We start from the raw sequence: 12989 nt of genomic DNA on the forward strand, positions 1-12989 counted from the left end.
CGATATGAGCTAATCGATAACGGAATAAAAAAAAACAACAATCGCTTAGTAGTGAAAAGCCATCAGGACCAGATAAAAAACCTATGAGACTCTACAGAATTATGCGAAATAACTTCTGGCAGCAGTTTATCGTAGATCGCTGAAGCAACGAAGGATACCCAGCAACTGGAAAAAGGTGCAGTTCATTACTGTTTTCAAGAAGGGCTGTAAGACATATGCACACAATTATAGGCCTATATCGTTAACGTCAATCTGTTGATAAATTATGGAACATGTTTTACGCTCAAGAATTACGACGTTTTTGGAGAATGTAAGTCTCCTCTAATACAATCAATATGGCTTCCGCAAACAGAGATCTTGCAAAACTCAGATCGCTCTGTTCCTCCATTAGACCCAGAGCGCTGTCAACAACGGCGCTCAGGTTGATGCCGTGTTGCCTGACTTCAGGAACGCATTTGACACTGTCCCGCACCGCCGCTTAGTGAACAAAATACGAGGTTATCACGTACCGAACAAGATTTTCGACTGGATTCAATACCTAATTGCACTTAGAACTCATCATGTCGCTGTTAACGGTACAAACTCGACAGATGTAAAGGTAACTTCCAGAGTACCTGATGGAAGTGTGACAAGACCGTTACTGTTTACAATATATATAAATGATCCAGCAGAAAGCGTCAGAATCTCTTTAAGACTGTTCGCACACAACGCGGTTGTTTATAACAAAGTAGCAACGCAAGAAGACATTACCAATTTGCAGAATGACCTACAGAGTACTGACGAATGGTGCAGGCTCTGGTAGTTGACCCTGAATGTAAATAAATGTAACATATTGGGCATACATAGAAAAAGAAATCAATTACAGTAAACCTACACTATTGATATGATAAATTGTTGGAAATAGTATTTATCGTAAAATACCTGTCTTAAGTGGAATGCCCACATAAAATAACATGAAAAGCTGATGGCAGTCTGAGGTTCATAGGAAGAATCTTATGGAAATAATGTAACTAATTTACAAAATAAGTGGCTTACGTAGCGCTTGTTCGGCCGATTCTCGAGTTGTGTTTATCATTCTGGGACCGTTACCAGGTAGGAGAGAGAGAGAGAGAGAGAAAGAGAGAGAGAGAGAGAGAGAGAGAGAGAGAGAGAGAGAGAGAGACAGACAGACAGACAGACAGAGAGGATCCAAAGAAGAGCGGCGCGTTTCGTTACGGGTTTGTTTAATCGGCGCGATAACGTTGTGGGGATGTTCAACAAACTCCAATGGCAGACGCTACAAGAGAGGCATGTGCATCACGAAAAGGTTTACTATTGAAATTTCGGGGAAAAGTCTTACAATTTGGTACTTCCTCCAAAATACATCTCGCGAAATGTCCACGATGATGTGCTCCATAATGCAGTTCTTAGAGTTTTCCCCAAGACCATTATCTCTCATTTTGGAAGCGAGCTGTTGGTACATTGTTTTACTTAAGTTACAAATCGCCTCCGGGGTTCTTTATCGTTTACCCGTAGGAGACGATGGAAGACCTATTAGGGGACATTTCCCTTCCCGTGCAAACATCCTCCATATATGTAAGAGAATTAAACAGTTCCTATGTTTTCAAAGTTTTGTAAAAAGGCTTTTGCGGGGTAGTTGGCGTGTATCACCCAGTTTTTGACAGTTCAGATTTTTCAGCATTCCATGACGCTCTCCAGCAAGTCAAATAAGCCTTTGCTCCATCGTGCTGCCTTCTTTGCAAGCGTCCCTCGTTAGTCTTGTTTAGTACGGGTCTCACACGCTTAAGTAGTACCCTAAAGTAAGTATCCCAAGTATTTTGTTTACAGTCTCATTTACGGGGTGACTGCATTTTCTCAGTAACCCATGAATGATTCCATTTGTGACTTATTAATTTTATAGTCATAGCATATTGGAACGATGGTGATTTTTCCCAAATCGAGGTCCTAACGTTATACGCTTGACACTGCGCCACGAGAAAAGCCAGTGCTTGCCTGACCTCGGAGAAGGAGTATCGTTTGCGTCAGGCAACCACGAGTCGGAGGCAGTGAAGTAAGCTGATATCAGGAGCCTTGGTCATGTCGCACTAGCTGTGCAGGGTCCAGTAGCGTGAAACACTGAAATATCCCATTCGCTGTCGTAAGATGAGCGCTCTGCCTCTGACATAGCAGCAGCTATTTCTAACTTAGCTGCTCACGAGTATTCCAAGAAGGCGTTTTGCTGATCATGTCTATGAACTTTCTGTCTGTTAGTATAATTCTTTGTTTCGTCTCTCTATCCATCCTATCATCGCTATGTATTGCTCCAAACATTTTTCTGAGGATTTTACGGTCTATTTTTTCTGTCTATGTGTTACCTGATAATCCAATTGCGACCGTTTCTGATGCGCGATGTTCTTCTGGTAACACAACCGTATTGAAGAACCTGAGTTTGGGCTGTTTTGATATGTTTTTTTACTGTAGTTTGTTCATATGAGTTTGTACGCTTTTCTGTTCTTTCTGTGTTTGATGCTTTTTTTGATCCTATTTTTTTGTATCCCCCTGGATATTTGAATTTTTCCATTCTTTTAACTTTTCCATATTTTACGAGGCGGGTTTTTAAGTAAGTACCGTTTTGAAACTAAAAAAGACGTGCTAAGATATCTCAATAATTTTGTTTTTACATGAAAGCCTTTACCTTAATCTACGAACTGACGCCATTACAGTCTGATTCTTCCTGAGTGTTTAAGATGCCTCCGATAATCGTGAGTCCCGCCGACTGTGAAGTACGGGCTGTTATAAGATTTATTCGTGCTAATGGCCTAAAAGCGATCGATATTCATCGTTATATCTGTGCAGTATACGTAGAAAATATTATTAGTGATGGAATGGTAAGAAGGTGGGTGAGAGCATTTAAAAATGGCCGCACAAATGTGCATGATGAACAACGGAGTGGGCGTCCTTCGGTCGTTAATGAAAGTTTTGTGCAGGAAGTGGACAATAAGGTGAGAGAAAACAGACGCTTTACGATTTCCTCCTTGCGGGATGACTTTCCTAATGTTTCTCGTAGTGTTTTGTATGGCATTGTGACCGAGCACTTGAATTACCGACAATTGTGCGCACGTTGGGTACCGAAAATGTTGACACATGTACACAAAACCAAACGTTTAGACAGTGCATTGACTTTCCTTGAGCGGTACCACAACGAGGGTGATGATTTCTTAAGCCAAATTGTAACGGGCGATGAAACATGGGTGGCCTACGTCACACCAGAATCATAGCAACAGTCCATGAAAGTTGAGCAAGGACATCGTTTTGCTGCAAGACAATGCCCGCCCGCATGTGGCGAATCAGACCAAAGATCTCATCACATATTTTCGATGGGAAACTCTAGATCACCCTCCGTACAGCCCCGATCTTGCGCCCAGTGACTACCTGCTCTTGAAGAAACACCTGGGCGGTCAGCGTCTTCAAGACGATGACGAAGTCAAAACAGTGGTGATGCAGTGGTTAACAAGTCAGGCGGCAGACTTCTATGAGGAGGGTATTCAAAAACTGGTACAATGTTATGACAAGTGCCTCAATATTGTCGGAAATCATGTAGAAAAGTTGATTCAGGTACAGGCTTTCATGTAAAAATAAAATTATTGAGATATCTTAGCACGTCTTTCTTTAATTTCAAAACGTTAGTTACTTAAAAAACACGCCTCGTATGTCAGGGTCATGTGCGTAGGTATTCATTCTTTCCTTGTAATGACCTTTTGATTTGTTTTAGCAGAGACTTTATGTAAGTGTTCCAGTGCTTCTCGTCTATAGTTCCTGAGTATTGTCAACTCATCTGCAAATGCCTGTCAATTTATTATTTATGATATTAAAACATTTCATATAGAAGGGGCGATCAAAAGGTTCCCGTTTAAGGGCGTTGCTGCAGCGTATATGCAACCGATCCCGACTCCGATGCGGGTATATAACCACCGTCGTATAGGCAAGGGAATAGTGTGGCCTTCGAATGGAAACTTTTTGATCGCCCCTTACATATTGTTGAAAAATAATGCCTCCGAATTTTTTACGTGAAAACTCCCAAAACTTTTCAAATAAAACAAACGGCATTAACATTCTACATTTTTATTCTTCATGTCTATATATTTATTTCTCAACATGGCCTGGCGACGAATATATTTCTCCCAACGCGAGGCCAGTTTTTGATATCGTCATTGTACAATGTTTGACTTTCTTGGCGGAGTCACAACTTCACCTCTGTTTGCACCGCTTCTTCACTATTGAAGTGAAGTCCTCGGAGATGTTCTTTAAGTTTTGGAAAGAGTTGAAAAAGGGATGGGACCAAGTCGAGTCTGTATCTACATCTACATCATTACTCTGCTATTCACAATAAAGTGCCTGGCAGAGGGTTCAGTGAACCATCTTCATGCTGTCTCTCTACTGTTCCACTCTCGAACGGCACGCGGGAAAAACGAGCACTTAAATTTTTCCGTGCGAGCCCTAATTTCTCTTATTTTATCGTGATGATCATTTCTCCCTATGTAGGTGGGTGCCAACAGAATGTTTTCGCAATCGGAGGAGAAACTGGTGATTGAAATTTCATGAGAAGATCCCGTCGCAACGAAAAACGCCTTTGTTTTAATGATTGCCACTCCAATTCACGTATCATGTCTATGGCACTATTTCCCCTATTTCGCGATAATACAAAACGAGCTGCCCTTCTTTGTACTTTTTCGATGTCATCCGTATGGAGGATGCTCGATGACCGTGAATCCAAGGCGTCGGATTGTTGCCGTGTGTAGTCTGCCACTGCCATGTTGAAGGAGAGGATTCTTCATGTGCGGACGAACTATTGGGATTCGTGCTTTCAGTTTTCTGTGGGTCTCCCAAGTGCCGACATCGTTACATTATACACCATCGCATTAAGCGCTTCAGTTTGGAGTCCTCTAGAGGCAGAGGGTCGACCGAGTAATATACGTGACATGCAATACCTCAACCGATATTGAAAACAGAACAAATAATTCAGAGGCATTACTTTTCAGCACGCCCTCGTATATTGTTATACTCGAAATTGTCATCATATAAATCATGGAATCATGGAATACTTCTAGATAAGCCCAAGTACTGTGCTATGAATGGGACAGCGCTCAAATGGTTTAAATCATGCCTAACTGGAAGAGTGCAGAAAGTTGAAATAAGCAGTTCCCGTAGTATGCAAAAAACTGATGATTTCTCAAACTGGGGAACAATCAAGAATGGGGTGCCACAAGGTTCGGTCTTGGGTCCTCTGCTGTTCTTAATATATATTAATGACTTGCCATTCTGTATCCACGAAGATGCAAAGCTGGTACTATTTGCCGGTGATACAAGTATGTCTATCACACCCAACAGACAAGAATTAACTGATGAAATTGTAAACGATGTTTTTCAGAAAATCTTTAAGTGGTTCTCTGCAAATGGTCTTTCATTAAACTTTGACAAAATACAGTATATACAGTTCCACTCAGCAAATCAAATGACACCATTAATAAATATAGACTTCGATCAGAAATCGGTAGCTTAGGTAGAATATTCCAAATTTCTAGGTGTATGCATTGATGAGGGGTTGAACTGGAAAAAACGCACTGAAGATGTGCTGAAACGTTTGAGTTCAGTTACTTATGCTGTTAGGGTCATTGCAAATTTTGGCGATATAGATCTCAGTAAATTAGCTTACCACGCCTATTTTCATTCTCTTCTTTCGTATGGCATCATATTCTGGGGTAACTCATCATTGAGTAAAAGAGTGTTCAATGCTCGAAAGCGTGTAATCAGAATAATTGCTGGAGCTCATCCAAGATCATTCGGCAAACACTTATTTAAAGAGCTAGGGATCTTCACTGTAGCCTCACAACATATATATTCACTTATGAAAATTGTTATTAACAATCCGAACGAATTCAAAAGTAATAGCAGTGTACATGGCTACAACACTAGGAGAAAGGATGATCTTCACTACTCAAGGTTAAATCTAACTTTAGCTCAGAAGGGGGTAAATTACGCTGCCACAAAAGTCTTTGAGCACTTACCTAATAGCATCAAAACGCTGACAGATAGCCATATAGCATTAAAAGGAAATTAAAAGAATTTCTGAATGGCAACTCCTTCTTTTCATTAGATGAATTTTTGGATATAGTAAGTGGGTAATTTCCCCCACTCCCACCAAAAAAAAAAAAAAAATAAAATTAAGTGTCATGTAATATTTTGTGTAATGTAATATCTTGTATAGACACCTTTTATTAAACTGACACGGTCCACATCATTACGAAGTGTCCTATTCATGATCTATGGAACAAGTACTAACCTAATCTATACACGTTTATGGCACCTTAAAAGTAGGGACGATGAGGTGGATCCGCACCCAAGCGGAGTCCAAAGTTTTTATCTTTTAGACTTACATTTTACTGCATGTGTTGCAGGAGAAAAAGCAGTCATGGAGATCGGGGTGCGGCTGATCGGCCTGCTGCAGCTGCTATTGCGGCTGATGTTGCGGCCCCTGCAGTACCTGCGTTCCCTGAGGCCGGCTCCGCGCCTGCCGCCCATACAGAGCCGCCTGCTCTTCCACAGCGCCTCCCACCTGGCAAAGCTCATCCGCACGCAGCAGGTAACGTCACCACTGCCAGCGACCAGACGCACACACATAGATAGCCTAAAAGAATGATGAACCTAATGCATATTTTTGATATACACTACTGGCCATTAAAATTGCTACACCGAGAAGAAATGCAAATGATAAACGGGTATTCATTGGACAAATACATTATACTAGAACTGACATGTGATTACATTTTCGCGCAATTTGGGTGCATAGATCCTCAGAAAGCAGTGCCCAGAACAACCACCTCTGGCCGTAATAACGGCCTTGATACGCCTGGACATTGAGTCAAACAGAGCTTGGATGGCGCGTACAGGTACAGCTGCCCATGAAGATTCAACACGATACCACATTTCATCAAGAGTAGTGACTGGCGTATTGTGACGAGCCAGTTGCTCAGCCACGATTGACCAGACGTTTTCAGTTGGTGAGAGGTCTGGAGAATGTGCTGGCCAGGGCAGCAGTCGAACATTTTCTGTATCCAGAAAGGCTCGTACAGGACCTGCAACATGCGGTTGTGCATTATCCTGCTGAAATGTAGTGTTTCGCAGGGATCAAATGAAGGGTAGAGCCACAGGTCGCAACACGTATTAAATGTAACGTCCATTGTTCAAAGCGCCGTCAATGCGAACAAGAAGTGACCGAGACGTGTAACCAATGGCACCCCATGCCATCACGCCGGGTAATACGCCAGTATGGCGATGACGAATACACGCTTCCAATGTGCGTTCACCGCGATGTCACCAAACACGTATGCGACCATCATGATGCTGTAAACAGAACCTGGATTCATCCGAAAAAATAACGTTTTGCCATTCGTGCACCCAGGTTCGTCGTGGAATACACCATCGCAGACGCTCCTGTCTGTGATGCAGTGTTAAGGGAAACCGTAGCCATGGTCTCCGAGCTGATAGTCCGCGCTGCTGCAAACGTCGTAGAACTGTTCGTGCAGACGGTTGTTGTCTTGCAAACGTCTCCATCTGTTGACTCAAGGATCGAGAGGAGGCTGCACGATCCGTTACAGCCGTGCAGTTAAGATGCCTGTCATCTCGACTGCTAGTGATACGAGGCCGTTGGGATCCAGCACGGTGTTCCGTATTACCCTCCTGAACCCACCGATTCGATATTCTGCTAACAGTCATTGGATCTCAACCAACGCGAGCAGCAACGTCGCGATACGGTAAAGTGCAATCGCGATAGGCTACAATCCGACCTTTATCAAAGTCGGAAACGTGATGGTACGCATTTCTCCTCCTTACACGAGGCATCACAGTAACGTTTAACCAGGCAACGCCAGTCAACTGCTGTTTGTGTATGAGAAATCGGTTGGAAACTTTCTTGATGTCAGCACGTTGTAGGTGTCGCCACCGGCGCCAACCTTGTGAGAATGCTCTGAAAAGCTAATCATTTGCATATCACAGCATCTTCTTCCTGTCGGTTAAATTTCTCGTCTGTAGCACGTCATCTACGTGGTGTAGCAATTTTAATGTCCAGTAGCGTACATCGAGTTGACAAAGGGCATGGGATACCTCCTAATATAGTATCGGGCCTTCTTTTACCCGGCTTAGTGCAGTAAAGCGACGTGGCCAGGACCCAATAACTCGGTGAAAGTCCCCTGCAGAAATATTCACGCATGTTGCCTCTATAGCCGTCCACAATTGCAAAAGTGTCACTAGCGCAAGATTTTGTTCACGAACTGGCCTCTCCATTATGAACCATAAATGTTCGATGTAATTTACGTCGGGCGATCTGGGTGGCCAGATCATTCGCTCGAATTGTCCAGAATTTCTTCAAACAAATCGCGAACAACTGTGGCCCGGTGTCATCCATAGAAATTTCATCGATTTTTGGGAACATAAAGTCCATGAATGGCTGCAAATGGTCTCGAAGTAGCCGAACACAACCATTTTCAGTCAGTGATTGGTTCAGTTGGACCAGAGGACCCAGTCGGTTCTATATTAACACAGACCACACTATTATGGAGCCACCACCACCTTGCACGGTGCCTTCTTGGCAACTTGGGTCCACGGATTCGTGGGGTCTGAGCCACACGCGAACCATGTCAGGAGCGCTTACCAACTGAAATCGGGATTCATCTGACCAAAACACGGTTTTACAGTCGTCTGGGGTCCAATCGATATAGTTACGAGCCCAGGAGAGGTGCTGGAAGCGTCGTCGTGCTGTTAGCAAAGGCACTCACGTCTGTCGTCTTCTGCCATAACCCTAACGTTAGATTTCGTTACACAACCCTAGCGCATGCGGTAATCGTACATCCGATATTTATTTCTGCGGTTATGTCAAGCATTATTGCTAGTGGGTTAGCGCTGACGATCTACACAAACGCCGCTTCTCTCGGTCGTTTAGTAAAGGATGTGAAGCACTGCATTGATCGTGGCGAGAGGTACTGGCTGAAATTTGGTATTCTCGGCACACTCTTGACACTATGTCAAACTATGTCCAAATTCTGTATTCCCTAACGATTTCCGAAATGAAATGTCCCATGCGCCTAGCTCCAACAACCATTCTGCGTTCAGAGTCTCTTAATTATCGACGTGCGGCAGCATCGTACCTTTTCACGTGGATCACCTGTGTACAAATAACAGCTCCGCCAATGCACTGCTATTTTATACCTCGTGTACGCTATATTATGGCTATCTGCATGTGTGCATATCGCTATCCCATGAATTCTGTCACCTAAGTCTAAGTTTCTGTTTTGCTAACTAGGTTATGATGAGACCAGCGATAATACGCAGAGATCGGAAAGTGATCTACAACTTCCATAAAAAGCAGCCTGCAGGTACTGGGTTGGCAAAATAAATCTGTCCTAGAAAATATTTCATGCACCCTTGGACAGGAAAATCAGACTTGCATCACCTGAATCAGTTGCAAGTGATACAAGTTGGATTGCCTATCTTAAGTTCTATTAAATGTCGCCAAAAAAACAGTAGATGTGATGTACATATACAAACAGATGATTACAATTTCAGAAAACCGAATAAAAATGTAAATGTCGTGTGACTAGGTGTAGCCTTCTAGTCTTATACCGGGTATTATGCATGGTTCCCAAGATTAAGATGGCTGATTTATTTTGATATCTAATAATTGGCTAATATGAATACTAATTAAGTACCTAGGCATTAAGTTGACGTTGGAACCAAAATTCTGTTACAAGAATGAAGTTGGTTGCTTGGAAGAACAAATGCTTTTTCATGTTGAATCACAGCGATACAGACATAGCAATACAGCCATTCAACACCAAATTATTGTTGGCAATCTTTATACGTCAGGAGTCCTCAGATGCATGATCACTAGTGCCATCGCTGTAATAATTGTAAGTATTCATGACCCTGTTAAGTACATCGATATGACAAAATTATTTTTAAGCTCGTTACAGGACTGTGTCCCGCCTTTTTTAAAAAGCAGTCATTCTTTCTACATTAATAATTGTCCCCAAAACTTTTTCACTTCGTCTACGCCAACTTCATTAAGCTCTTATTTTATTGCAATCTTAATTACTGGTTGATTAGTTTTTAGAACCTTATTAACTGGCTGGACAGCTTGTCGTAATTTGTTTAGAGGTTCTTGTCATCATGCACATGTTCCTCATGTGACGATGGAGACGTGACAATCGCTGTACATGTTATTATTAGTGGAAGCACCCACGTGATTTTCATAATCATTAGCTTCAAACAAACGAGTATAAACTATGTATTTCAGTGTGAACATTGTGCCTGAAGCTAAAGCTTGACAAAACTTGTTAGTAAAAATAACATATACACGAATGCGAACCTCCATCGTCACAGAAGAAATATGTGCATGATGACAAGAACTTCAAAACAAATTCTGAAAATTTATCCAACCACTTAAGAAAGATTCTGCAAAACCTAACCATCAATAGTTAAGATTTCAATAAGGCACGTAGCCCATTAACTTGTTTTGAAAGGACAACTGCTCTTAAAGCATCGGAAGTCAACGAATGATTATTTTTAAAAGCATTCACTAACGAAATAATTTAGGACGGAAACCGAATATCTTCAAGAAGTTTAAGGCTGTGTAGCATCTAACAAGTGTTGCCGAAATTCTAGGGAAAGAGCATAGACAAATAATATGCGATTCTCTGTTGACAAAAAAAGCGCTTAGTTAAGGCAGTCTACCAGAACGCGATACGGTGAGATGAGTTCCTAACAAGCTCCGCGCCCTGGTGTGACCGTGAAAGGAAGCCATGTGTCAAAGGCCAATGAACTACTCGCAGCACGTTAATGTGACCTCATTTTATCTGAATGACTCAAGAACGTCAGGGTCGAGTGGTCGGTTTAGCGTTACGAATCGTATTGTCTACCACTTCCAACCGCTTAAACTGCAACTATCCCCAGCAGTCACTTCACAGGATGTAAGTCCATTCTGTATTGAGACACGATGAATGTGCTTTCGTCCGCTGTATCTGATCGTTCTTATCACGGACTTACATGTCTGTGGTGTCCAGTCAGCAATAAAAAAATGTTGCGTATTGCTTTATTGTCAATACTGTGCATTATAGAAAGAAAACTGATTTTGTTCTTTCAGTAAGTCAACAAAAATAAAGAAGATCAACACATTACCACTTGATAAACACAAGCAAAAAAAGCTAAAACAAAACCATACAAGAGATCCACTGGAAGAACCACACTTTGTTCTTACTGTCGTCTTGCGTAACACATTGTTTATGAATAATTTGGCCATCCTTGTCACAGGAGACACATTTTAAGTGGTTAGGCATACCCCTTACCAAATCGTCCAGAGAAGACTGTGGAATATTTTCTCATTCCTCCACAGCGACCTCTAAGGTGCCCTGTAAGGTCTCTGACGGGACAGAATGCTTGCAAACCGCTCGTTTTAGCGTGGCCCGTGCATTTTCAATGCAGTTGAGGTCTGGAGAACATGGAAACCATTCCATCCGACTGATTCTGCGCTCCACTAACAACGTGTTCACAAAACGTTGGCGATGGGGGTGTGCATTGTCGTTCCTCGGCGTGAATCCCAATCCCATATGTACACCAAACAGAGGCACAATGCTTGCAACAGTGACGTCCCAATACTTCACACCAGTCATCCTTCCATGTATTGGAGCAAGGGGTGTTCTGCGGCCATGCTTGATTCCACCCCTAAACATGACTGAACCGCCTTCATAGGGGCGGTGGCCTACGATAGTGTTAGGGTGCCCGTTGTCCTAGTTATCTCCACACACCAGTATCAGTATTGTCAGGATGGAGACTGATACGGGTGTCACAGAGTTGTGTCTCACTGCTGCCTAGCCCACAAAGAATGGCTTCGTGCCATTACGACACGAGCCCCTCTCCAAACCCAATTTCGAGAGGAGAAGCCGGAAGAGGTCTTTTGGCACGTAATCCCTGCTCGTGGAGCCTATTTCGTATCGTTTGTGTAGACACCTGCTCTCCTGTAGCTGTTTTGAACTGGGGCCCTAGACGTGCATTACGTTGAGGGTTTCTGCATGCTGTTATTCGCAGATATATTGGTCCTGCACACTAGCTGTTTTTCATCAGCGGTCATTTCTGTGATGATCCTCAACTGATCCTCTCGCTAGAAACTTGTTCCAGACTCTAGAGACATCACTTTGACTTACACCAACGTTCGCTGCTATGTCCACCTGTCTCAGTCCCTTCTCCATTGGAGCGACTGTACGGATACTCTGACCCTACTTAAAGCTGTCCGAACCATCCTGAAGCAATACAGCTCTCGTAATGGCACACAGTACAAGTACTGCAATGTTTACAGATGACGCGGTTACCGCAGACTGCACTTACTGCCCCTTAGCAGTGAAACCATAGACTGTTTCAGCTAGAATTACATTACAAACAAACCAATGTGTTGATATCACAGTGTATTGGTTCAAATGGCTCTGAGCACTATGGGACTTAACTTCTGAGGTCATCAGTCTCCTAGAACTTAGAACTACTTAAACCTAACTAACCTAAGGACATCACACACATCCACGCCCGAGGCAGGATTTGAACCTGCGACCGTAGCGGTCACGCGGTTCCAAACTGAAGCGCTTAGAACCGCACGGCCACACCGGCCGGCCACAGTGTATTGCTAGATCAAAAGTTCAGTGATAAAGTTACGGGAACATGCATCATTTATTTTGACCATTGTATATTGCTTCCTCTTCTAACAACCCTACCACAACAAAGGTCAAAAATTAATTATGATTGTAGTGTTGCTCACGCTGCTAAATATTGCATTTTCGGGCAACAACAAAGTTATATTATGTGACAGGTGTCATTAGAGCACAGTTAATAAAGTCATTTCTTGAAATAATGGATAAACTAGGCACTCATCTTCCCACGCTGGTCTCGTTGTGAACTCATGGCTCAATCGTCGA

General features: G+C 42.8%; 1 protein-coding gene across 1 annotated transcript in view; it reads left to right on the top strand.

Annotated features, from left to right (window-relative positions):
* LOC124796005 (fatty-acid amide hydrolase 2-like) overlaps positions 1 to 12989 on the top strand; it is a 424143-nt gene that overhangs the window by 201497 nt on the left and 209657 nt on the right. Inside the window, exon 3 of the mRNA XM_047260088.1 lies at positions 6435 to 6619. Coding sequence (XP_047116044.1) covers positions 6435 to 6619 — 185 coding nt within the window. The remainder of the gene's footprint in view (positions 1 to 6434; positions 6620 to 12989) is intronic.

This window comes from Schistocerca piceifrons, chromosome 4 (genome assembly GCF_021461385.2).
Source record: "Schistocerca piceifrons isolate TAMUIC-IGC-003096 chromosome 4, iqSchPice1.1, whole genome shotgun sequence".
Taxonomy (NCBI): Eukaryota; Metazoa; Arthropoda; class Insecta; order Orthoptera; family Acrididae; genus Schistocerca; species Schistocerca piceifrons.